This window comes from Ctenocephalides felis, unplaced genomic scaffold (assembly GCF_003426905.1).
Source record: "Ctenocephalides felis isolate EL2017-DRISC unplaced genomic scaffold, ASM342690v1 CF-g0.4_SCAFFOLD_01886, whole genome shotgun sequence".
In the NCBI taxonomy this organism is placed as follows: Eukaryota; Metazoa; Arthropoda; class Insecta; order Siphonaptera; family Pulicidae; genus Ctenocephalides; species Ctenocephalides felis.
The window spans coordinates 46543783-46568539 of NW_020538040.1; the positions used below are offsets into that span (position 1 = coordinate 46543783).

The 24757-nt window shown below is 28.7% G+C and overlaps 2 protein-coding genes across 2 annotated transcripts in view; both read left to right on the top strand.

Annotated features, from left to right (window-relative positions):
* LOC113375012 overlaps positions 1-4169 on the top strand; it is a 245346-nt gene extending 241177 nt beyond the window's left edge. Inside the window, exons 13-18 of the mRNA XM_026614966.1 lie at positions 16-285; positions 732-849; positions 974-1384; positions 1494-1622; positions 1762-1898; positions 3935-4169. Coding sequence (XP_026470751.1) covers positions 16-285; positions 732-849; positions 974-1384; positions 1494-1622; positions 1762-1898; positions 3935-4169 — 1300 coding nt within the window. The remainder of the gene's footprint in view (positions 1-15; positions 286-731; positions 850-973; positions 1385-1493; positions 1623-1761; positions 1899-3934) is intronic.
* A 2602-nt stretch (positions 4170-6771) lies between these two features.
* Positions 6772-24757, top strand: part of LOC113377888 (mutS protein homolog 5-like) — a 32288-nt gene continuing 14302 nt past the window's right edge. Inside the window, exons 1-18 of the mRNA XM_026618335.1 lie at positions 6772-7052; positions 10506-10604; positions 10984-11100; positions 11236-11302; positions 11668-11805; positions 11943-12096; positions 13055-13265; positions 13466-13636; positions 14459-14597; positions 14669-14731; positions 14833-14952; positions 15026-15122; positions 15195-15388; positions 15458-15503; positions 17149-17287; positions 17665-17881; positions 18558-18707; positions 19044-19253. Of these exons, the coding sequence (XP_026474120.1) occupies positions 6772-7052; positions 10506-10604; positions 10984-11100; positions 11236-11302; positions 11668-11805; positions 11943-12096; positions 13055-13265; positions 13466-13636; positions 14459-14597; positions 14669-14731; positions 14833-14952; positions 15026-15122; positions 15195-15388; positions 15458-15503; positions 17149-17287; positions 17665-17881; positions 18558-18707; positions 19044-19253 (2613 nt within the window). The remainder of the gene's footprint in view (positions 7053-10505; positions 10605-10983; positions 11101-11235; positions 11303-11667; positions 11806-11942; positions 12097-13054; positions 13266-13465; positions 13637-14458; positions 14598-14668; positions 14732-14832; positions 14953-15025; positions 15123-15194; positions 15389-15457; positions 15504-17148; positions 17288-17664; positions 17882-18557; positions 18708-19043; positions 19254-24757) is intronic.

Sequence of the window (24757 nt, forward strand, 5' to 3'; positions counted from 1 at the left end):
TATTATTTTTAACAGAACAAAATCAAGAGAAGAACCAACATATACTCATCAAAAGTTGAATCAGAATTTTTCAAAATCGTGTAGTAATTTAACAAACGATTTGGAAGACCTTCAAGATCCGCCATCACAAAATCAAAAAAGTGAAAAACCAAAAGGTAAAACTAAAAAATTCACTTTCCAAAGCACAGTTCGACAAATCGAAAGAAAAAGACTGGCAGAAAAATTGTCAAGGGAAGCAGAGCAAAAAGAACAACAGCGCTTGGGCGAGCTCGAGGCTATGAGAAGGCAAGTTTCCAATATAAACAAAGATATCGTGAAAAGATCTTTATTAATATTACTTATTAGTAGTAATATTATTGATATTCATACTACTTATTAGTTCATGGTGGTATTCTACAGATAAATAATTGGAAATTTTTATTTTCAAGAAGGATCATACTGTGTTGCTACATGGTTGAACGTCGATTTAACTTTTGGTTTACCGAAAAATGTAGAATTTGATGAGATTATTTTTGATTGTAGCTGTTTTTTCCATCTGTATTGCGAATTTTCTCATTTCATTTAATTTTTAAGAAACTTACCAAAAACATAATTAGTGTCGAATTAAGTGAAATAACCGATTAAATGCTTCTATAAATAAGTTTTACTAATAACACATTTCCAATAATATTCCTTACAATTTAATATTATTTTTATTTAGATTACAATAACAATCTTATTTATATTTGTAGAGTTGAAGAAGAATTTCAAAAGAAACGAGCGCGGGAAAAGGCTTCAATCCGTCAGCAATTAAGAATGTACAATTTGGGAGACAAAGAATCAAATAGTGTATCAGCCACTTCTAGTCCAGTAAGAAATTTTATAAATTTTTGAGACTAATAACTCTATTTTAATATTTTTTTTTTAAATGTTACTTGATTATGTTTAAGTTGCATAAATGTCATTTATAATAAAAATTTAAATTCTATTTTAGACGAGGGCAGAACCAGATGGGGCAGTTTCTTCTCCAGCACCATCACCACAAAACTCTTCAAGAGAACATTTTTCAAAGACATCACAAATGTATCATAATCAATCTCAAAATTCGAAATACATTGCTAACAATCTCAATACACAATATAATGATCGAAAGGATATTAAATATTCCAAATACAATGGCGATTCTGAAAAGAGTTCCTTTAAATATGAAAAGGAAAACAAAGTCAATAATAAATACGATGATCATTCAAGACATTACAAAAACATTGACCATGATTCTGGTAAAGAATATGGGAGGAAATACCGGGAAAAAACTGGATATGACCATCAGTCACCTTACATTTCAAAACTTGTTGAACAGAGATCAAGCCAAAGGCGAGGAAGGGAAAGAATGCCAACTACAGAGGTAATTAATTTAAAGATGTTGTAGATAAATTTATTTCGACTTTTGTCCAATAATGTAGCTTATTATTTTATTTAAAAACCAATATTGTTATTTTTTTGTCTTTTTACAGATTCTTTCAGAATTTCGTCAGCCTCGCAGAGAATACTTAGAATATAGAAGTAGAGGGGATTCACCAAGTACTCAGCAACTTATTCACCCGCAAGTTGTTGGTAATATTCCATCTTCTCGAAATCCTCAGGTAAAACATATATTCAATTTCATTTTGTAATCAAATAATTCAATTACTTAGTTATGAATTATATGAAAAAAATTGTTTTAATTTTGATTGTTCCTGGTAATTTTAAATTAAATAAAAATGTATTACTTGGAATTTGTAGATATACCATAATGATATTCCTACAACCCCTTTATCAGACAACTACCGCAAAGAATTCGCTCGCGGTAGATCAGTGGGCAGCTCTGACTCTGAACGATCTATGCCATCAGTAACTGCAAGGCAACAGCATAGATCGAGGTAAATTAATATTGCCATCACCAAAGACTTTATAATAGCACTTACCTTTTATACAACCATGTTCTCATAAAGTATAATATTACTTTAATAACTCTATAACGTCCTATTTCAACCCAAATTCACTTAAAACTTATTACACATTTCATGATTAGTTATGAGTATCGAAACATTTATACAGGATTTAGTTGGCTAATAAATTTTCATAATAAGAAAGTGATAAATGACACTGCTGAATGCACCAATAATCTTATTTATATTTTTTTTAAATTAAATTTCATAAAATGATGACAAATTTTAACCCAATCTTGTGATAATAACACAGTGTCATATACTTGCGTATTATTATTATACACAATATTTTACCATTTATTATTATCACCAACTGGCATTAATAATCATTACTTTTACAAACATACTATGAGATCCAATAAAACCTGAGATGCAATACTTTCAGCAAGTTGTTATCTATGTCTTTAAATCATCTTCACTAATAATATTATTCCGTAGTAGTTATCAGTTATTTTGAAGTATATTTAGTTTATTTACAGTCTCATTAGAACTTTGAATAACATTTGGTATATATAATGCATGATATTAATAATTACAGTAACAAGAATAATTATAAATCTGTATTCCTTTAGTGGTTGTAACACTGCGACAGTATATTTACATATTATATTTATCTAATAATAATCAATTTATTTAATTTTAGTTACCATGAGTTAAAATTTATTTAAACAAATGCTTTGTGCAGGTTTTTCTAAAAGCTGGTGTGGATTAGCTTATAATTATTATTAATCTAGTCATCATATTGAATTATTATTAAGATCCAGTAGAAGAAAAGTCGACCATTTTATATTTACATAGGTGGGTGATATATTTATTTCTTATATTTGCATTGTGCAGATTGCCATCAATGTGGTTTTGGATATGGAATGTACCAGGCAGCACTTTTTGTTGTTATTCACAAGTGTGATATGGCACCTTCAATTAGTGTTTGTTAAACTTACTTCACTTGCAATGAAATTAATTTTTAACTTATAATATTACTATTACTAGAGAATGCAATCATATTAAACAAATTGAAATCACAAATTTATTGATGTGCTAATGTTATGCAATCTCAAAAATATCGAGGAAGATATGGAATCAAATAGTCTGACTGTATTTATATGGAATGAGAATAATTACATTTTGCATAATTTATCAATGATGCGTACTGTGTTTAAATGTCCTGTGAATTCAAGGAAAATTCAGTGTTTGAATTAAAATTTCATGATATGCATTTCGGTAAAAATAATAATGATGTAAAACATACTTGGAGAATTTTTTTTTATTTTACTTTATAATATAATTAATATAAATACATATAACATAATATTTGGTAAAAGCTGCAAAAGGTGCAAATTTCATTTTTTATAAAAAAAATGAATAAACTGAGAAATTCATAAGTCACATTTTTCTCGCAAAGTTCCAAACAATTTATTTATATATTAACAGAAATACTAAAGAACTAAAATAAATATGCTCACTAATTGTGGGAGCAGCATAATAGTTATAGAAACCCATTGTAACAAGATTATGGTATATATAAAAAGTGTAGTCACTGTCCACGCAAGTGCTTTGAACTACTATAATAAGAGTGAGCATATGAATTACCTGCAGTTATTGTAATTGAAATTTATAATTTGTGCTTTTCTGCATTTCTTCTTCACTTTCAGTTCAACTTTCATGCACTTATATACAACATATCGAAAGCAAATGGTTATAAATGTTTAACTCAATAAAAAAAACAAATTATACAAATGCATGCGATCAATGTGGGTATTTTGAATAATTCACTTATATATATATATATATATATATATATATATATATATACATACATGGAATAAACATGTCTAACATCACTTACACACATGTAATAAATTGTATCAATTATCTTGTGCATGTTATGCATGTGCTTTTGTTGGTTATAATTTGGTTATTATAAATGTTTATTATTATAAATTATAAATATGTAATTATCATAATAGGTCCGCAAGTCCAGATATTTCTAGAAACGATGGCTCATACACTAATTCAGATGGAGCATCAACTGGATGTAGGAATGTAAAGAGCCGTAATGCTGTAACCCGTCGAGTGAGTTGCAATAGTAACCAAGATAGATATATGAATGATGATATAATAGTGCCCATGTTCAAAAAGAGGCCTAGTTTGCTTCTTTCTGGTATCACAGATTTTGGTCAAAGTCACACACTTCGTCCTTAAATCTGTATGTCTAGTATATCAACGTAGTTAATAATATGTTATTTATACAGACATAGGCACTATAATACAGATCAATTATATATATATATATATATATATATATATATATATATCTGTGTGTGTGTAACAAAAAGAATTGGATGCTTATGCATCATGAAATATTATGAATTTAGAATTTAGACCAAAACAATATGAAAATATAACATATTTAGATAGTCATATTATTATAAATTAAATTTTAGTTTGTTAGAAACATATTGTAATGATAACATAGTATTTATCAAACTAATTGTATATATAAGAAGTGCCTGCAAATAATTTACCATAATCTGTATAAAAATAATTACAAAATAGCAATATAACTAATATATAACTATTATTTAAAACATTTATCAGTGCAATTATACTTGTACATATATTTTGTCATATATATTATCAGTCAATGATCGAACCAAATGTTATACAAATGGTTATGGGAAATTGTAAAAAAATATTATTTTAATAAATATATCTTATGTATAATAATCACAATATACTATTACTTTTAAATGTTTGCTAAATTCAAACAAAAATTATAAGTAAATCGTCAATCAAGAATGTTGTTAAAACAACCAAACCAAACCTTCGGGCACAGCTATCAACATTTAACAATCATCATGGTAGTGCAAAATACATATCGTAAGATGCAGAGACAATTCATGTTGATCATTACATAATTAAATTTAAACTTGAACTTAATAACGGATTTAAATTAAATTAAAGTACTTTAACAATGGAAAATTGTAAATTCCTATAGAACAAAAAAAAAAAACAAAATGAATCTAGTACATATTTATAATAAACGGATAATTAACAAACAAAGTCTTCATATATTTTAATTAACATATTTTATATGCAATGTTATCATATTTACTCAAAATATCAAGTCCGTATACAAAATACTGTGCAAAATGCGTGTAACTCAACACATTGATATATCATAACATAAAAGCATACCATAGTCTCATCAGTAAAATTGTTACATTCTTCGTTATAATATTTATTGAGCATAATTATTTTATTATTTGTATATTTGAAAATATTGATCACTAGTTTGTATCATTTCTTCTATTATAAGATTAAAAATAAAGTGCTTTTAATTATTTTGTGCATTATATTAAAATCTATTTTTAAAAATAGATTAGAATATAGAAGTAGAGGGGATTCACCAAGTACTCAGCAACTTATTCACCCGCAAGTTGTTGGTAATATTCCATCTTCTCGAAATCCTCATTTTGTGCATTATATTAAAATCTATTTTTAACTATCTGCAGAAATAGTTATATCATTCCAGATAGAAAAATTGCAGCAATCTTATAATTGAATATATTACTATTCTGATTGAATGTCATTATTATACTTAAACTTTTCATGATTTGCAATTTAAAGTATTCTAGTGTTTCAACGAATTGTTACCACTCAATTATAATTTGAATAGTTATTGTTCTATTCTTAATATTTGAACTTTCTTTGACTTTAGTAATGCCTCAATATACGTATCATCTATAATACTTAGGTTCATTCAGTAACTTTAAAATTACTTAGTTAGAAATAATTTACTACATCCTAATGTTCTACAAATAGTTGTGCAAAAATGTTATGTCTGCAGAATTTTCAGTAATATTGAAATAGTGACAACTCATATAATAGGTATGCATATTTTACCTGTAAAATATTTAATACACACTTGATCATCGTTGGTATTGTATATTTGAAATGTAGTATATTGATCATGAACAGCAGATTATTATATTGTTTAGGCAGCAGATGGAGCAAACTTTTTGATCTTTTTTTATTTTATTATTATTTCTATGATCAATTAATTCATTTAATAACTTTTAAGTTATTTAGTTAGAAATAATTTACTATATACACCTAAAGATCTACAAATACTTGAGCTAAAATGTATAAAATAGGCATGCATGTGTATGGTCATCTGAGAATACTACATTTAAAAAAACACACACACTTACCTTTAAAGTATTTATTACTCACTCGATAATTCTTGATATTTCATATTTGAAAAACTAGTGTAATGATCACGAAGAGCAGATTGTGTTGTTGAACCAACTTTTTTTACATTCAATTGTTTAAGATCTATCTTCACAATTCAAATATAAGAAATAGAAATCTAATTGAGAAAAATAAATAATCCACCAAGTAATGCACTGCCAAAAACGAATGATAACGAATTTGACAGCTTTTTGACAATAATAAAAACACATGTGAAGTGCGTCACGAGTGCGAGTTCTTCAGTTAAGGTTGGTCAATATAGGCGGAGCTACATTTTGCGCAATTTTGCGATTATGCACTGTCTAGAATGCGATGTATGATTAATATTTAAACCAAAAACATATTGTATAAATTTGAAAAAATATATATCTTATTTCTGTGACTAACGACTATGTGACCAGCCAGCGGAAATTCGTACGCATTAATATGCGCCAACTTCAAAATAGTCTTTCAAGAATTCTTATTATTTCATTCCTCCAGGTTATCGTCCTGCATCAAGATGGTCAACTAAAATTTTCTTTTCATCCGTCAGTTGACAATTTTCTAAATAATGGACCAAGTGTATGATATAAGTTCATCATCCATAATAGATTCGAGTGACAATGATAGCTTAGCTAGATGTAGACCAAATAATTGTGAATTAAATCCTCATAATCGTATGAATATAAGTTCTGACGAAAATGGTACCTGGAGCTGTGACAAAGTAATAAATTTCGTCGATGCTAATTTTGACATTGATGGTGTAGCAAAACTATGTGACACTATTGAAAAGAGTATTAGTGAAACATTACCAGTTAAATCATCCGACAAATCTAGTGATGAAAAAATCAGGTTTGGTTAATTTTATTAAATAATAATTTTTTTTCATTTCTTCTATTATATTGAGAAATCAGTGATACTATAAATTTTGTAATTTGTAAACGCGTTTTGTCATGTAAATTACATAAGATTTAAAACCTAGGTACTGTGGAGCAGAGGTGAAATCTGACTTCTTTATTTTATTAGCTAATGTCAAATAATTTTATACGAACAATATATATATATATATATATATATATATATATATATATAAACTTCCGCAATATCAAATTACATTTATATTTAATACTATATTACTATTTACATTACATCATTGTTTATTACTATATTACTAATATCTTCACACCATGTATTAAATTTATATTTAAGAAATTCTGTTATATTTAGAAATTCGCTTTTGACAGATGCATCGTTTAAATCACCGTTTAAATAAAATACCTGTGTAAGTGAAGACATAATGCCAATAAAGTTAAATGTCTGTTTATAATTCTTGTAATATGCTGAATACTTCTCTGATTGCAGTCGAAAAGAAATAAGAACAATGATTTTTTGTTGCAATGATTACAAATTATAATAAAATCTTTTAACCCCTCAATTTACAATGAGAAGCACAGCCCGCGTACGATTGCTAGGCCAAACGTAAATATTACGGGCATATCCCGCGAACGATAATCAGACTAGAAACAAATATTTTGCATTAAGGGGGTATTCTACTGTAGAATTTTAAAAAAATCGATTTTTTTTTCATATTTTCAAAGTTTAGTTATTCAAAAATATGTCATTGAAAGGATTTTTTAAAATTACTATTATTTCCTGAGTTATATCCGTTTTAGTGACGTGGCCTCGGTTCGGGTCCGACTTGTCTCAAAACTTTGAACGCGTTTTTCTCGGAACTACTTTTTTCGAGCTGGCGGTAAGGATATCTCGAGTTCTAATGAACCGATTTACTTCAAATTTGGAGAGGATCTTCTCTATATATCGCTTTATCGCATGGACCTTATCGCATGAATCCCAAAACTATAACTTTTCATTTAGTATTTTTAAAAAATTCGGAATTGTTAAAAAAAAAAACATGAAAAAAATTTTTTTTTTCAAAAACTGCTGCCATTCAAACAAAATTTTTTTTTAACTTATCCAAGGTTCATACGATAGCGGCATCTATAATAATTAAGAATCCATCTATTTTTTATGTTTTGGATCACCAGGAGAGTTGGAATCATGCACGCCAGGACACCCTCTTTTTTTTTTTGAGCCCCCACTTTGACTGCTCATAACTTTGTGAATTCTAATTTTTTTTCTTTAATAATTTTTTTTATGTAATAATAAAATATCAATAAACAAATGATAAAAAAATCGATAGTAAAAGTATTATTTGTTTCCTTTATAAAGCGCTTCAAAAACCGGGCAAAATTCATGCTTCTACAGTAGAATACCCCCTTAAAGGGCCGTGCCTGGGTATGTGGCCGCCTGCGTGCAAGCATATGTATGGCACCGCCCTTGAAGACATAATAGCAAAATATCAATTATGTTCTCACGAAAAAATCGGTTTGTAATTTTTATGTTTTTTCGACATTTCAAGTCATTCTAAATCGTTTGAGACAAAATTTGATAAAAAAGTGTGCATATGAGCCGGTTTTTGACTTTCACCAATGTTTTCTCAAAAACGGTTAAATCGATTTCAAAAATTAGAGTGATTTGATGTGACTAGGTAAAGACTAGCGTCTGTCAGTTTTGTGCAACAATCGGCCAAGCCATTTTTAATCAACGGAAAATTTTGTACACGTTTTAACTAAAAATCCTGCATCGATTTTAAAAATTCAGAAACTGTTCGAAATATATCATTTGGAAATCGTGCTGATTAGTTTTGAGAGATCGGTCGGGTCGTTGTTTTGTATGTACTTGTTAATTTTTTTTCACGATGATATTTAATATTTATTTAACTTTATTAAGGCGATAGTGGTCTCGAATATAACTAAATATTTTTACTCTACGAGTTGTTTTAATTTCAAAAATACTATCAAAGTTAGAAAAAGTTAGTCGACGTTTTCTTAAAAATACGCAATTCTATTTGAAAAATGGATGAAATTCGATAAGTACTCGTGCTGGTTAGTTTTGCCTCACAATCGGCGTGTCCGTTTCTTTAGAATTATCAAAAAAGTGTCAAAGTTTTGGTCCACGTTATAGCCAAAATTCGTGAATCGATTTTAAAAATTCAATTCACGAAGGTACTATTTGAGAATTTGAGAATCGTGCTGATTAGTTTTTGTCAGTGATCGGTCGAGTCGTTCCTCAGTTGTTGATTAACATTTTTCTGGCGTTTTTGGATCCTCTTTTTAATGAACATACTACAAATTTGTTTCTTGTTCAATAATATGTAATTTCTAAACGATTTGTAAAAAAATAACTAACTTGTTTAGAAAATTTGTACAAAATTGAATAATCTGCGATAGTTTTGCACATTAATAATTACCAATAATAAGGTCGTTTTTAAACTTTGCGGACTTTCAACAATGCCGCAAATTAATTCAGCGGACTTTAAGTTTGGCCGCCTTTTAATCCAGAGGTATATTAACTTGGCCGCCTTTTAATTCAGTGGACTTTTAATACGACCGTTTTTTATTACGGCCGCCTTTAAAATTGATCTTTTTTTATTCGGCCGCCTGCGTGCGGTGCACGCACTGCACGCTGGCCAGACACGGCCCTGCGCATTACGGGCATGGCCCGGTATGGTAATCGCAAGCATTAAAAATTATTTATTTATACGAAACTATAAAACACAACATTATTTTTATTTTTGTGATAAACTGTTCACTGTGTGGGAAAGTAGTCACGAACAATTTTTTCCCTACATTTTTGAATGTAATTTGTAAGTTAAAGGGTTAATGACAACAATAGTTCATGGCGCAAATTTTTATTAAATGAAAAGAACATAAAGAAAATAAGTAAAAAGTAATTAGTTTACTGTCTTATATCCATTCATTTTTTCTTTCTTTTTTTGACAAATTTTTGGGATAAAAAACAAAGTTGCTCTAATTCTACTAATATTTAAAAAACACATTTATTATAACTTTAATAAATCGCCACTAAATTTTTAGACCCCTCCGACTACTACTACATTTATCATAGTTTTGAAGTATATTGTTTGTTCGTGTGTTTGAAAAGATTTATTTATTCAATAATGTGGTAGACCATTGGGCCATTTCTTTTTTAGTCATCTTGTTAGACTGGCCAGTATTTTGATGATTTGATTTGTATGCTATTGTAATTTGTTGATGTGAGATATGCTTCTTATTTTTATATATTCCGCAACAGTTGGAATGTTCAGTTTTTTGTGGAGGCAGGTGTTGTAAATGTGAAGATATTTACTATTATTATTAAATGTCTTCAATAAATTGACAGATTATAATTTTCATATTCATATTTATATGTGTATATCTTTAAATATTGTTATAAATAAAATTACAGCGAAAGCAGTGTGAAAAACTGTGATAGTACTCAAGAACACTGCAGTCAGCCACTGCCAGCACGTGTAGTCCACGAAAAAACGTTCGACATAAGATCCAGGTTTGATTTTTACTTGAATTTACAAAAGCTTTAAATTATTTCTAAAAATGTTACACATATTCCACCAAATTTTTATTTTGGATGGCTCATCGATGACTTCACAGCATCGGGCCTGGTTATTTTTTTACTGAAAACTATCTATTTTATTTCTATTTATTTACCATATTTAAAGATTCTTACTTTCACAAGTTTTATGAAAATTATTAGTTACATTCTATTAGCATAAAATTAAGATTTTTAATTATTATAAATTCAACTAATACATAAATCGCAGCGTTCCATGCCATGTTGATTGTTTCCCAATAAGAATATAATGCATATACTTATATATGCATTTATTTTTGACTATTGTTTCATTTATATATTGTATCCTTATTAGTCAACCAACATCAAAATCATCTCAATTGGGTACACCAAAATTAAAACCTACAAAAAGGTCGGTCTTACCAGATATTGATGAGTTCAATTTCACCAAACGCAGTTCAACAACTATAAGGTATGTTAATACTCCTTTTTCATGAAATAAGTTTAAAATTCAATATTTAATATACAGTGTATTTTATTAAATACTTATAATTGAAAAATATTGATAATTTAATTTTTGGTTTCATATATTTTTTTGTTTATTTAGTAGGGGACCAGAAACTGTACAATCTAACGCAGATCAGCGGGAAGAAAATCTTAGTACAGATGATGAGGTAACTATTAAATTAAAATACTAATTACTCACAATTTTAATATATTTTTTTATATTTTTTTGAATTGTTATTATTGTCTATAATTTAAATTTAGAGATAGATATAAAGCTTTTTAGATGAACCGACTAAACAATATATATTATCTATTTTTTTTTTATTGATAAAGAACAGTCTAATAGTTGACTCAATACTAAATATCTCTCATACTTGTTGGAGAAACTTCAGCTACATCTTACGTTATTGAAGAGATATTATTTTCTTTAAATTTTTCATAATCCAATTTATTTTACCTAAAATTCTGGTTCAGTAACTTGAGATACAAGGAGTTTTAGCTTTTTACGAATCATCTATATCATTATACTCAGATCGTACTGTCGGTGTTCTGGAAAAGTGGAAAGTTAGGCGCAGCTTATTTGAACCTCACAACTAGAGAGTTGTTTACAATGCAGGATACTGTGGACTACAGTCCTGAGTTTCGTTATTTGCAATGTTTATATTATCAGGTGATCAAATATCAAACATCTTATATGTTTAGTTTTATTATATACTTTACAACTTAAAATTAATACATTTCAATTTTTTGCAGGATGATGAAAAGTTTATCTATATCATTCTTATTTTATTATTTACTTGTTTGCAGGTGCGACCTATGACAGTATTATCGGGCTTCAATTTACCACAACCTTTTATTCAAACCCTAAAAACTTTAACGTTTAGCGAACCTAGCAGCAATTTGTCATCATCTGATGTTCAACATACTTGTCTGCTTCAGTTGCTAAGATCACGAGAATGCAGTAAGAATAATTAATTTTTTATCTTCTTGTAGCAATATGTTTGCAAGTGAAAATAGCCGTCACCCGGCATTGCTGCACCAATGAAAATATTCGCCCTATTACAGAAATTGTAATACTAATATATCGTATAGAGATGTGACAACTGATTGGGTTGCCATATGTTAAACAGACTAATATTAAATCCAAATTAGCACAACAGCTTTTAGAACTATTAAATTCTGATTGCTGTTCAAAATTTTTAAGAAAATGTGCAAATTTTTTTTTGTTTGGTGCATCAAATGTTAGAGCTGATTCTTATAGTATTTTTTGCGCTGATTTCGAATTTGCGTCACAGCTCTAGTTTGGAACTTAGAAAAAAGTTGCCGAAACCAGGTCCATTCTAGGTCGTCACGGAAAAGAACTTTTCACAGTGTCAACTAATGTCCCAACTAAGGCCGATTGGGTCTTGTAAGTTTGTATGTACGAGTGGGCATATCTCATTAAAATAAAATTCTGAATTGTATTACTATTTTGTACTTTCATTCCTTATATATCATATCTTGAAAACTAAAGCTCATAGAAAAAAATCAATTTTTGAAATCAGCGTCCCAAATATACTTAAAACAGCTTTAAAATCGTTTGCACCATTTTCTTTGTTGGCCTGTAATGCAAAGAAATTGAAAACTGTACATGGTTAACTCATTGTCAGTATAATTTATACATCACATTTTAAAATTTTAAATGCTTAATTTTTTTTAATTCTTAAGCTTCAAAATTATTGAAACGTAATGCAAAGTTAATTTTCAAAATATTGGTTTTATTAATTAAAATTTGATCACATTATGGCAGTCTGTCGTTGCGCAGTCTGTCGTTGCGCAATGCCACGTAGCAATGGTTAAGTTAATTGAATAAGTATAAATAAATTTTAAAAATACTAAGAAACATTTTAAAATATTGCTTATAATTTTTTTGTTATTAGATCTTCAAGCTTGCACAGCTAATGTGATGAACATAGAGCTAGATTGTTGCCCGGCGGATTTGTCTCAGCCCGAACGTCGCGCCTATTTGGAGGCGTGCGTTCCACATCATTCGGAACAAGCTATGATATCTTTGGGAGTTCTTGTTTCTTATGCAGAAACACACTATAGGCAAATAAGGGCAGGCTACAGTAGCCTTAAAATTATCACATTGTAAGTGAACATATTTTTCATAAAGGAGTATAAGTCATTTTAAATGAGTTTCATCAAAATGTTAGTTTGTTAATGTTAGAACTATGAGTATTTCGAACTAAATCTCTAAAGCAATTCCGTGTTTTAAATAAATTCATAAATAAATTATACTATATTTCATATTGTAACTTAATGTACTATATATGTCTTATTTTTGAAAGAGAAGATCAATTGCTGGTTGACAATGACACGCTTCAAGGCTTAAAAATATTTCACGAGACGCCGCATCCAGCCAAAAATCAGTTTGGAGTCCGTGGCACAGCTAGAGAAGGTCTAAGCATTTTTGCTATCTTCAATCAATGCAAATCAACTATAGGTTCTAAGAGAATGAGGTAATATTTATCAAAAAGTTAGCAGTGAGACCAATATCAGTTGTTTACATTTTGTGCGAAAAGTTTTAACACAGATGATATTAAGTATATTCGCTTGCCAATTAATGTAGTGTGCATGTGTATATGTTTAGTTAAAACTTTTTTTCTATATCACGGATTAATCCATTTGAATGATTCATAAAACATGCTTTTAGTTGGTATTGACAATGATAACAACTCTTATTTCTGGTTTAAACGAAAAAAATACATAAACAAGTTTATTTGCTTACCATACTTAAAGTTTTGATTGACAAAAACAAATTGCTTACCAAAGATGAACATTTTACAAATGCACTCCAAATTTTCATTTATACAGATTTTAACATACGCTGTCAACAAATTTAGGTTTTAGAACCAACTAGAAGTCCTATTTTAAATTAACTCATAAATTTTCGAACTTTTGATAAATTTTGGCAATAAATAAACAATTATATCTTTATACAAAACTTGTTGTTTAGTTGAATTTGTATAATTATAATAAAAATTAAAATTAGTTTTTAGACATTTTATTATTATCTCAATATTAAACTACTTGTATGATTTTTGTAATTGAATCTAATACTTATTTTTACTAAAAGATTCAAATCATAAAAGAAATGTGTTAATTTGAAGAAGAATTAATTAGATGTTCATGAATTAATGTCATGTTCTATGTAATTGCGGGCACACTTGTTAAATTATTTTATCAATACATTATATTTTATACAAACTAAATATAATATAACATATTTTTTTTATTATAAAAGTATGTTTTTTTTATAAAAAATCAAATTATATTTTTAGATGTTTATTACAACAACCATCCAGAGTAAAAGAAGTTCTTGAAGCTCGCTTAGACAATATAACATGGTGTTTAAATCCACGAAATACCGCAATTATTAATTCTTTAATTAAGTGCATTACATCTATTTACAATATATCAGTGAGTAATTATAAAATATTATATTTAAAATGCTGTATATATAATAATATTCAGAAGATTTTATTAATTAGATAATTATGACAAGAATCGAATTAGATAAGGCTTCATACACTGAATGGAGAACGCTATATAATGTGAGTTCAATATAAATTTTATTCTTTTATAAAAATATGTATAAATATATACACAATTTTATTTTTCTTAAAAAAATATTTATAATTTTTTTTATTTTAAGACAATGCGATCTGCAGCAGTGATTTGCGAAATTTGTAACGAACAGGCTCAAAACGAGGATTGTCCTCCAATCATTAGGGCAATATCTAATGAAATGATTGAAAACCCAATGGTACATGAGGTAATTCAATTACTTATTATTAATTATTTTAGTTTCCATTTTAAGCCGTCAATCGATTGATATTATTCCATAGGTTACAATGGTGTTAAATCGTACGTTAGATCTAGAAGAAACCATAAATAAGAAAGTGTTTAGTGTCAAGACTGGAATTTGTGAGCAACTTGATGAGCGTGAGTTATAATATTTGATAAATTTTCCCTATTGCTTACAAATTTAACTATTATACTAATTACATGTTTTAGGTCTTCTTTATTTAGCAGGACAAAAGTCAGTAATAGATGAAGCGGCTAGAATTGAGGTAGAATTGTTACCAGACTTTATAACCAGTTGCAATATCGCGTGTCTTCCTGAAATTGGGTATTTCTTAACAATACCTCATATTCCAGGAATAAGTCCACAACTTGACAATTTGGAACAATATAATTTACAATTTAAAGTAAGTGTTACTTTTTTTAATTTTTTTTTTATGTTTTATCTTTTTCTAATTATATTATTTCATTTGCAGTTTATTAATAATAATTTCCGCTACTACAAAAGTGAAGGATGTCTGCGTAAGTACTTTTAACATTATGTCAAATACAAAATTATGTATGAAATCATTTTTGATAAAAAGATAATATAATGTAATTATAGACACACTGTGCAAAATATTAAAAAAAACTAGTTGGTTTGGTATTTAGCCTTGAGGCAAATTACATGAACTTCCCGATATGTGTAAATAATCGACTTCATCAAAAAAATGTGTAAATAATATACTTCATCAATCCTACTTTAAAAAAAACGATAATAATTTTAGCAAAGTTTGACGAATTTTTAAAATTAAACTACTTGTTGTAAGGCCGTAATATTACAGTAAGTTCTATAACACCATGATGTATATCGCCAAAAAAAGTTCCATGAAAAACGGCTTAATTTTTTTTTTAACAGTTAATTACAAGAAAACGTCTCGGTAGATTTTCACCTAAAATTAATCAGTACCATTCCCAACTAATATCTTTCGAACAGTTTTTGATTTTTCAAAATCGGTTCGGTAGGATGAGCTTAAATGTGGACGAAAATTTAACACTTTTTTTCAACAGTTAATAAAAAGAAAACGGCTCGGTAGATTTTCACCTAAAATTAATCAGCATCATTCCCAAATGATATCTTTCGAACAGTTTTTGATTTTTTAAAATCGGTTCGGTAGGATGAGCTTAAATGTGGACGAAAATTTAACACTTTTTTTCAACAGTTGATTAAAAAAAAACGGCTCGGTAGATTTTCACCTAAAATTAATCAGCATCATTCCCAAATGATATCTTTCGAACAGTTTTTGATTTTTTAAAATCGGTTCGGTAGGATGAGCTTAAATGTGGACGAAAAGTTCAACACTTTTTTTCAAATTACGAAGAAACGGCTTGGCAGATCGTTGCACAAAACTGACAAACGATAGTCCTCACCGAAATACATCAAATGGCTTTTAAATTTCTAAAATCGGTTCAGGCGTTTTTGAGAAAACGTCGATCAAAAGTCTAATTTTGACAAATGCCAAAAAGACCATACTGATTTTTGCAAACTTTGACGAATTTTTAAAGCTGAACCAGTTGTCGTAGGGCCGTAATATTTTAGTATGACCTAGAAAACTATGGTATCTTTCGTCAAAAAAATAATCATAAAAATCGCCAAAAATTTTTTTTTAAAAACTTTATTACAAGAAAACGGCCCGGCCGATCTTTACCAAAAACTAATCAGCACGATTCCCAACCAATATCTATCGAACGGTTTTTGAATTTTCAGAATCGATTCAGAATTGCGAGCTAAAACGTGGACGAAAAATTTTTCACTTTTCTGCAATTCACAAAGAAACGGCCCGGCCGATCGCCGCACAAAACTCAGAGACGATAGTCCTCATCGAGATACATCAAATGGCTTTTAAATTATTGAAATCGGTCCAACCGTTTTGGAGAAAACGTCGATTTACGGCAAAAAATCTGTTCACACACACACACACACACACATACAGACACACACACACACACACACACACATACTTTTTCCAAATTTGGTCTCATTCGATTCAGAATGGCTCGAAACGTCGAGAAAACATAAAATTAGCGATTCGGATTTTTTGATGAAAACATAAACTTCTCCTTCGGGAAGTTAAAACTAAAATAATAATAATTATTGTTATAATAATAATAATATTTATTATTGCAGTATTGGATGAAAGGTTTGGCGCTGTCCATAGAGAAATTTTAGCAATTACGGCAAAGATAAAATCGGATTTAGTAAAATACATATCTGTACGGAAACATATTGTTCAAAAAACTATCATGCTGTGTGCAGAACTTGATTGGTAATTAACGCTTATCTAGATTTATATTTTTACTGAATAAAATATTTGACTTTTAACGCAGACCGCCCGGTTAGAGGTGTGATGTAAAGCAAATACTAGTTGACTTGTACAGTTTTATAAATCTATTATACAACAAATCATTGATGTAATTGTTTTGACAATAATGATATTTACTTTATTTCATTACAAAATTCTTCTATACTATTTACAGAATTATAGTAAATTGAGAAATGATAATCTAAATTAAATTAACTAATCTGCTGTGATTGTTTTAATGACTTATATGATGTATCGTTAAAATATCGATGAGTTTTATTCCCTGATCCTGACAAATCCGTCGTAATATTTGATACTATTTGAGCTATACTTCTTTACAGTATGATAACAATGGCAAAAGTAGCTCGGGAGTTCACATATGTTCGTCCTGAGATAGTTTCAGATGTGTGTATAGAGATCAAAGGCGGTCGCCATCCTTTGCAGGAACTCTGCACAAATCAGTTTACGCCCAATGACACACATTGCTCTAAAACCGAAGGTTTAGTGAAGATTATCACAGGCCCAAACGCCAGTGGAAAAAGTGTGTATTTGAAACAGGTTCGATAAATTATGATATTATTTCCATTGGTATTTAAATGTTTTTATATGGCTTTAATTGTTTGTATATATAATCATTTTTACTCGAGGAAAAATTCAAGGAAGCAAGATCCTAATTATTAGCAAAACGCGATTAGCAAAACGCGATTAGCAAAACGCAGTCAAGTTGAATATATTGTTCTACTATACTCGTTTATTTATACTGAACTTAGTACAAATACAGAAATTGAAATCTGATATGTTGAAATTGATCTACTATTTTTTGCAATCCGAGTTGAAGTCTACAAAATTCTAATCCTTTAATTACCAAATTGATGATTTTCAAAAATATTATTATTGACATCATGAGAAATATATTTTTTCTAAAAGACTCAAACAATTGCAGAATATTACTCATTAGTTAAATAATTAGTCAATTTTAAGATAATATTTGGATTTAATCTGCTTATCATTTTTAATCTCACCAGTTTTGTATCAAATCGTATTTTCCAAATGTTAGTAAATTAGTTAAATGGCTGAATTATGATCATCAGCTTGTGTTGATCATTTGGTTCTTATACTCTTCTAATGTATTACTGCATATATTCGACAGTAAATTATGATAGTGTTATAATTTAAAAATGTAAAAAATAAAAACTAGTAAAAATAAATTAAGTGAAATTTATTCCTTTTACAGGTTGCGTTGATCGTATACTTGGCTCATGTGGGGAGTTATGTCCCAGCAGAATTTGCCAAAATTGGAGTTTTTCATGCACTACATTCTAGAATACGTTCCATATATATTTCTGCAAGAAAAATGAGCGATTTTCAAATAGATTTGAGCCAGGTGAGTGTAATATAAATAGTTTTATAATTAGTTCTACATTTTACATAATGTTTGTGAAAATTTTTATGACACGCAACAATCATGTTGATGCATTATTAATTGTATCAATTTAATATTTTATTGGTTTTCGATTCAAAACCATTTTTTGTCGAGACAATACAAATGGATTTATTGAATTTCTTGAATGAATATTACAGAGTATAGAGGTTAGAGAATGTTATCATCAATATTATCTAAAAAAAAAACACTGCCAAATTTTCTACAGCATAACTCGGTTGAAAATTGTTACAATATTTTTCTCAGTTTCATTCAAATCAATTATTTTTTATCGAGCAGATGTCATTGGCAATAAGTTCACCTGCGCGGTCTTTACTTGTAATCGATGAATTCGGCAAAGGCACATCTGTTTTGTGTGGAAGAGCTTTACTTCAGTCATCCTTGCAAGATTTACTTAACAGAGGAGAAAACTGTCCAATAACTTTGGTTACTACACATCTTAAAATAGATCTTGAAGATTTGCACAACCGCGAATATCTGCGAGCTGAGGTACGTGATATACTTTGATATGAGTAATATACACCTAAGTCTGTTTTTACACGGTCTTTTTGTACACGGTTTTGATATAACACGGTTTGAAAATTGAGTATTTTTAATTTTTTTACACGATTTTATTCCATTTAGCACGATTCGAAATTTTATGTACTTAAATTTTTTTTGTCAAATTTAATTTTTGCGAAGTATGTTCATATCACAAAAAAGTATTTATGATAGAAAAAAGTCTGAAACCATCGATAGTATCGATAGTTTGCGAACACTAGCTTAAAGATTTAAGTGAATTTACCTTTAGCGCGTACAAACAATTTTTACTGGTCAAAGCAAATGTGAGTAGCACTAATTTAGGGGAATTATTATTAAAATAAACATGAATTCTTGTTCTTGAAAATTCTTGTTTTTCACTAATTTTAATAGGTTTTAGAGATTAGGAACAAATCACCCATTTTTGTATAAGATCAATGTCTTTTTTTACACGTTTTTTTTTACACGGCTTCTTCTGGAACCAATCTACCGTGTAAAAACAGACTTAGGTGTATATATATATATATATATATATATATATATATATATATAACCCATAGAAACGTAAAATTTGTACTTATTATTAAAATCTATATAAAATATGTGATATTCAGATTTGCATATGTTTAATAATTATTTTTGCCCGACAAATGGTTTTTTTTACTTTTTTCACTAGATCTCCAAAACCTCACATCTGCATTTTGTGAATATAAATAAAATGTTTTTTAAATTAATGAAATCTAACAAATACTGAATTACCATCTTTGGTACTTTTAGCCTTGTGTCTTCGAAACGGCTGGAAGATGCATTAAAATATATTTATATTTCTGTACTATATAGAAAACGTCAATGTTTTTCTTACATTTTTAAGTTTCAAATCGTCTATGTGTGAGTATGTGTGCTCGGATACAATTTTTTGATACATGTTCACTTTTATTTTCAGTTATATAAATTAGCTTCAGAAAAATTTACCCGAGACGTTATTTTAGCGTTTATTACTATTTATGCGTTTATTATGCAAACTCCTTGCAGGCATTTGACGATATTATACAAAATACATGCAAATTCATTTACATAGCTGGAATGTGTTCGTCAGTGAGTTTGTATAGGCGATTTGCGTTCAATGACTGCGGTGTTGGCACATTAGATTTCTTATGGAATAGTATTAGAAGAAGGTATGCTTGAAAAGACAATGTTGCCTCGATGGTCTCTGCTCATATTCAAGGATAATGTTGAAAAATCTTTGTTTTCATTAAATTTAATATCGGTAATGCCTAAATTGCATGGTATAAAATATTTCCCCTAATTTATGACGCATTTATCCTTTTGTTTGAAGTTTGATGCTCCGTAGCTACTCTACTTAATATACTATATAATTTTATACAACAGTTCTTTAAAATTCGTTACGGTAAAATAGTATTTATATTTATAAGTACTAGTTGAATTAGGTCTAACTATCCATCCAATTTTAACCAATAACTTGAAAACAAAAGTAATCTGGTTTGATATTAACAATAAGAAATATTAGGGGTGACTGAGTAATTTCGTGCTATTTTTTTTAACAGTAGTAATTCCAGTTAGCTGGTGGAAAAATAAATTAAATGATAAGTTGAGCATTTGTCTTAACTAATGAGAACTTGTTCGAACAATTATACTTCATCTTTCTCCTTTTGTACTCTATCTCAAAATTAGTATAGTTTAGCTATAATGACGACTGTCACTGCCGTATCTTGACACTACCGTACCCAAACTTCTCTACTATCATGAAATTCCATTGAAGCTGTAAAATAGCAATTGAACTCTATTGCTAATTTATAATTATGATACATCTCAACTTTATATTGTTTTATTTTATTTTCGTTTATGTATGGAATATTAATAGATATCAGTATACATATCATTAATATCCCTGTACATATCATTAATTATCTATAACAAACCGACATTAGTTATTTCATCAATTTTGACTCCATACTTTATTTGATTTGATGCATCATAAACTGAGATTGCCTGGGCAAGATTTAATTATTGCACTGAAATAGTGAATTTTTAGTACTTCAAATATTTATAAATTTTATCAAGTATGATTTATCAGTTTAAAATCTATTTTATGTACACATGTGCAATTTAATATGATGGGCGCCTGAAATACACCTTTCGAGTTACCACCTGTGGCGGGTTCAGTCAGTCAGTAGTAAAAGAGTTAGTTTCTCTCTATCAGTCTTCACGTAAACCAAATCTATCACTGCGCTTTAGTGGTCTTTGAACAACATCTTTCTCATTCTGTGCCTTCTAATCCAGTAGTTTTCAATTGTAATTTATTTCTGGAATTTATATGAATTGCAATAATTTATAATATTATCGATCTAGTTTCAATCGAGCAGATTCAATACTAAACCATCCTTTGATAAAGCAAGTGTTGGATTTATGTGTATTTGGATATATCATCATACTATAATTATTTTACTAGTTTGTTTTAGAAGTTTAGGATTAAACTCAAGGGACAAATAAAATAGAACTCCAAAGTAATACCAGAGTAGTATTTTAGAAAACTCATATTAGGCAAACTATTAACCGAGTTATACTTTGTATCTATTCTAACCAAATAAAATAGATCTCCAAAGTCATATCAGAGTAGAATTTTAGAAAGTTCACAATGAGCAAAGAGTTAAACGAGTTACATTTTGTATCTATTCTAACCATTGGATTCTACGTATTTTTTTATTCCTTGAAAAAGGACTTTCAATAAATAAAACTGTCATTATTGCAACATTAAGGCTTGTCATTTTATTTTTTTAAATTAATTAAACTTTTTATTTTGTATTTTAATAACTAATTCAGGTTTTATTATTTAAATCAATTTTTGAGTTATGGCTAAGGTAATGACGAGTAACGTAGTTGAGTTTAATCAGTCTGTTTTGTTATTATATTTATACCATATGGAATTTACAAAAAATATTTCGCTTTTGAGAAAAGCGTTGAGTTTTGTGAAACTAAAATTAAAATAAAATTTTTAAAGCTAGTTTTCTCATGCCAGGTACATAAATTGTACTAATCTTTGTTACCATTTGGTCTTCGTTTATTTAAATCGGTATATCATCTATTTTATTTGTCAATAATTTATGAACTTAATATTTTGCCATGAGATCGACTGACTTATAATTTTTAATACATTTTTTTTATTAAGTCTTTCTAATTGCCATGATATGACAACAGTGGCTTCTCTGTCAAATCTTGTTTTATAGTTGTTTATATATAAATGCATATAGTATGATAATTTACATCAAAACTTTGTACACTTTGTGTTATATATTTAGATTTTTTGAGCTTTATTTTGTTCAACTTCAAAAAATATATATGTTAAATATATATTATAAAATGTGATGAAGAATTTGCAGCTTCAATCTTATTTTATTTTAACACATAGTATGGACGAGTTATAAACACATTCGTGAGTCCTTAATTTTATGAAACGAAGTAAAATTTAGAGCAAAAGGTTATTTGGAATTCGTTGTATCATAATGTCATGTAATAATGTATAATTGTGAGCATAAGATTTAGGAAGCTAGGGAAACAACGTGAACAACTTTTCAACAAATTTTATTTCAGAGACAAAGATTTAATGATTATTGCATCATAGAGCATTTGCTACTTCCAGTGCACATGTGTCTAATTTATATACAACTTTTTTGAAAAGGTACTAACGTGGTAAAAGTATTTTTACTAGTTATTTTCGTACCCATGAGGTAATCAAATGGATCTTGAATAATACTGCGACACTTCAAGCATACCTTTAAAAGTAATTTCTTTGCTATGCTAATATAAATTAACTGGTTAGTTATGTCCTTCATTTACTTCAATGGCACTTAAAAGGAAATCGAAACCATTTACTAGAGAACTAATTATTTTCTAATCATAGTTTAAAGACCGCTGCCTGATTCTGAACACTTCTTGAGCTCTGCCCAAGTTCAGGCAGCTCTTGCAAGTTCTTCTCCGCGATTCGCTTTTGTGCGCGATTTTCGCTATCCGCAGTTTTGTTTTTTCTGTTGGGGAACTGACTCCTCACATAGTCGGACAGCTGATATTTATTTTGGAATAATTACAAAGTAGGATTTATTCGATTTTGGGCTTACTTTTTGAAAATGGTTGTGATCTTGTACGATTACAATGAAATTCATGTTTTTAGATGAAACAATGATATCATTATGATTAGCTTTTCTTTTCAATTAGAATTTTATAAAACATTTATATATAAATATATATTGGGCAAAAGAAAAAAAATCGTGGCGCTTTTTTAGTGAAACTCAATATGATATCTTATAGCGTGGAAGTAAATTTATTTTAACCCTAAATTTAAATTTAAATAAAAGTAAATTTTTTCACCTTCGAACGGTCGGAAAGGTCTGACTGGACCACCATTCATTTTACATGCATTTATATGGAATAAATGTGTTTTTGGTGTCTTATATATTAACGATTATTAGTAGTAAATATTTATAGTTTTAATTTTTTCTTTTTCTTACCGTCTTTGCATGTGTTGAGCTTGCTTATAATAAAAATATTACATATTATATTATATAAACAAATCAAGAAATATAAAAAAATCGTTGCTTTTTTGTTAATTTTTATGTTTTATATTAATGTAAAACAATATTTATTCTTTTTCGGCGCCTTTGAAATGATTGTGAAATTTAAATGAAAACGAAATGAGGTGCATCGCCTTTCAAATGAGCTGTAAAACTCAAAGTGAAAATATAATTTCACTACGGGTTTGCAAAAAAAATCGAACGCAGTACGGGTAGAAAAATTGTTGATAATGTGTGCATTACTCATCCGATTTTCAGTGTTTGCGATTACCAATAAGTTTGGTAGGTTTTCAAGGAACTCTCGTTATGAAAATATTAACATTCATGTTACAACACATAGCAAAGAATATATACAACGCAGTTTGAATAGATAATACCATAAAAAAAGACAAAATACTGGTTTACATATATCAAAAAGCGTATATATCATACAAAATGTATGGGTGGTCTAGACAGACCTTTCCGACCGTTCGAAGTATAATAAAGTTAATATCCTTATAATTATCCTTCTGTACATTTTTTCGTCCTGGTTTTTTCATTGATCGACAGCTAATGAAATTTTAGGAGAAGTCAAGAAATTTCAAGCCGGTAGGATTAATAGAAGTATTTTTTTTTAATTGAAGTCGAAAAAAGTCTAGCCAGACCACGCCGACCGACGGAGGGTTAATTAGATATGCTTCATTATTATCAATCGCCATTTTTTGGGTAAAGTCATGATGCCATCGGTTGAGAACTTCTGTGGTTTCTAAATGAAAAACTGAATCCAGTGCTTTTTACAATCTCTTACTGAAATCTGAAATCAGTTTAATCCCATAAAGACAGTTCTGCAGAGATCAGTACAAGTGTTAGAGGTGCTAGGGGTCGGTGGATGCATCAAAATTTCTCAAC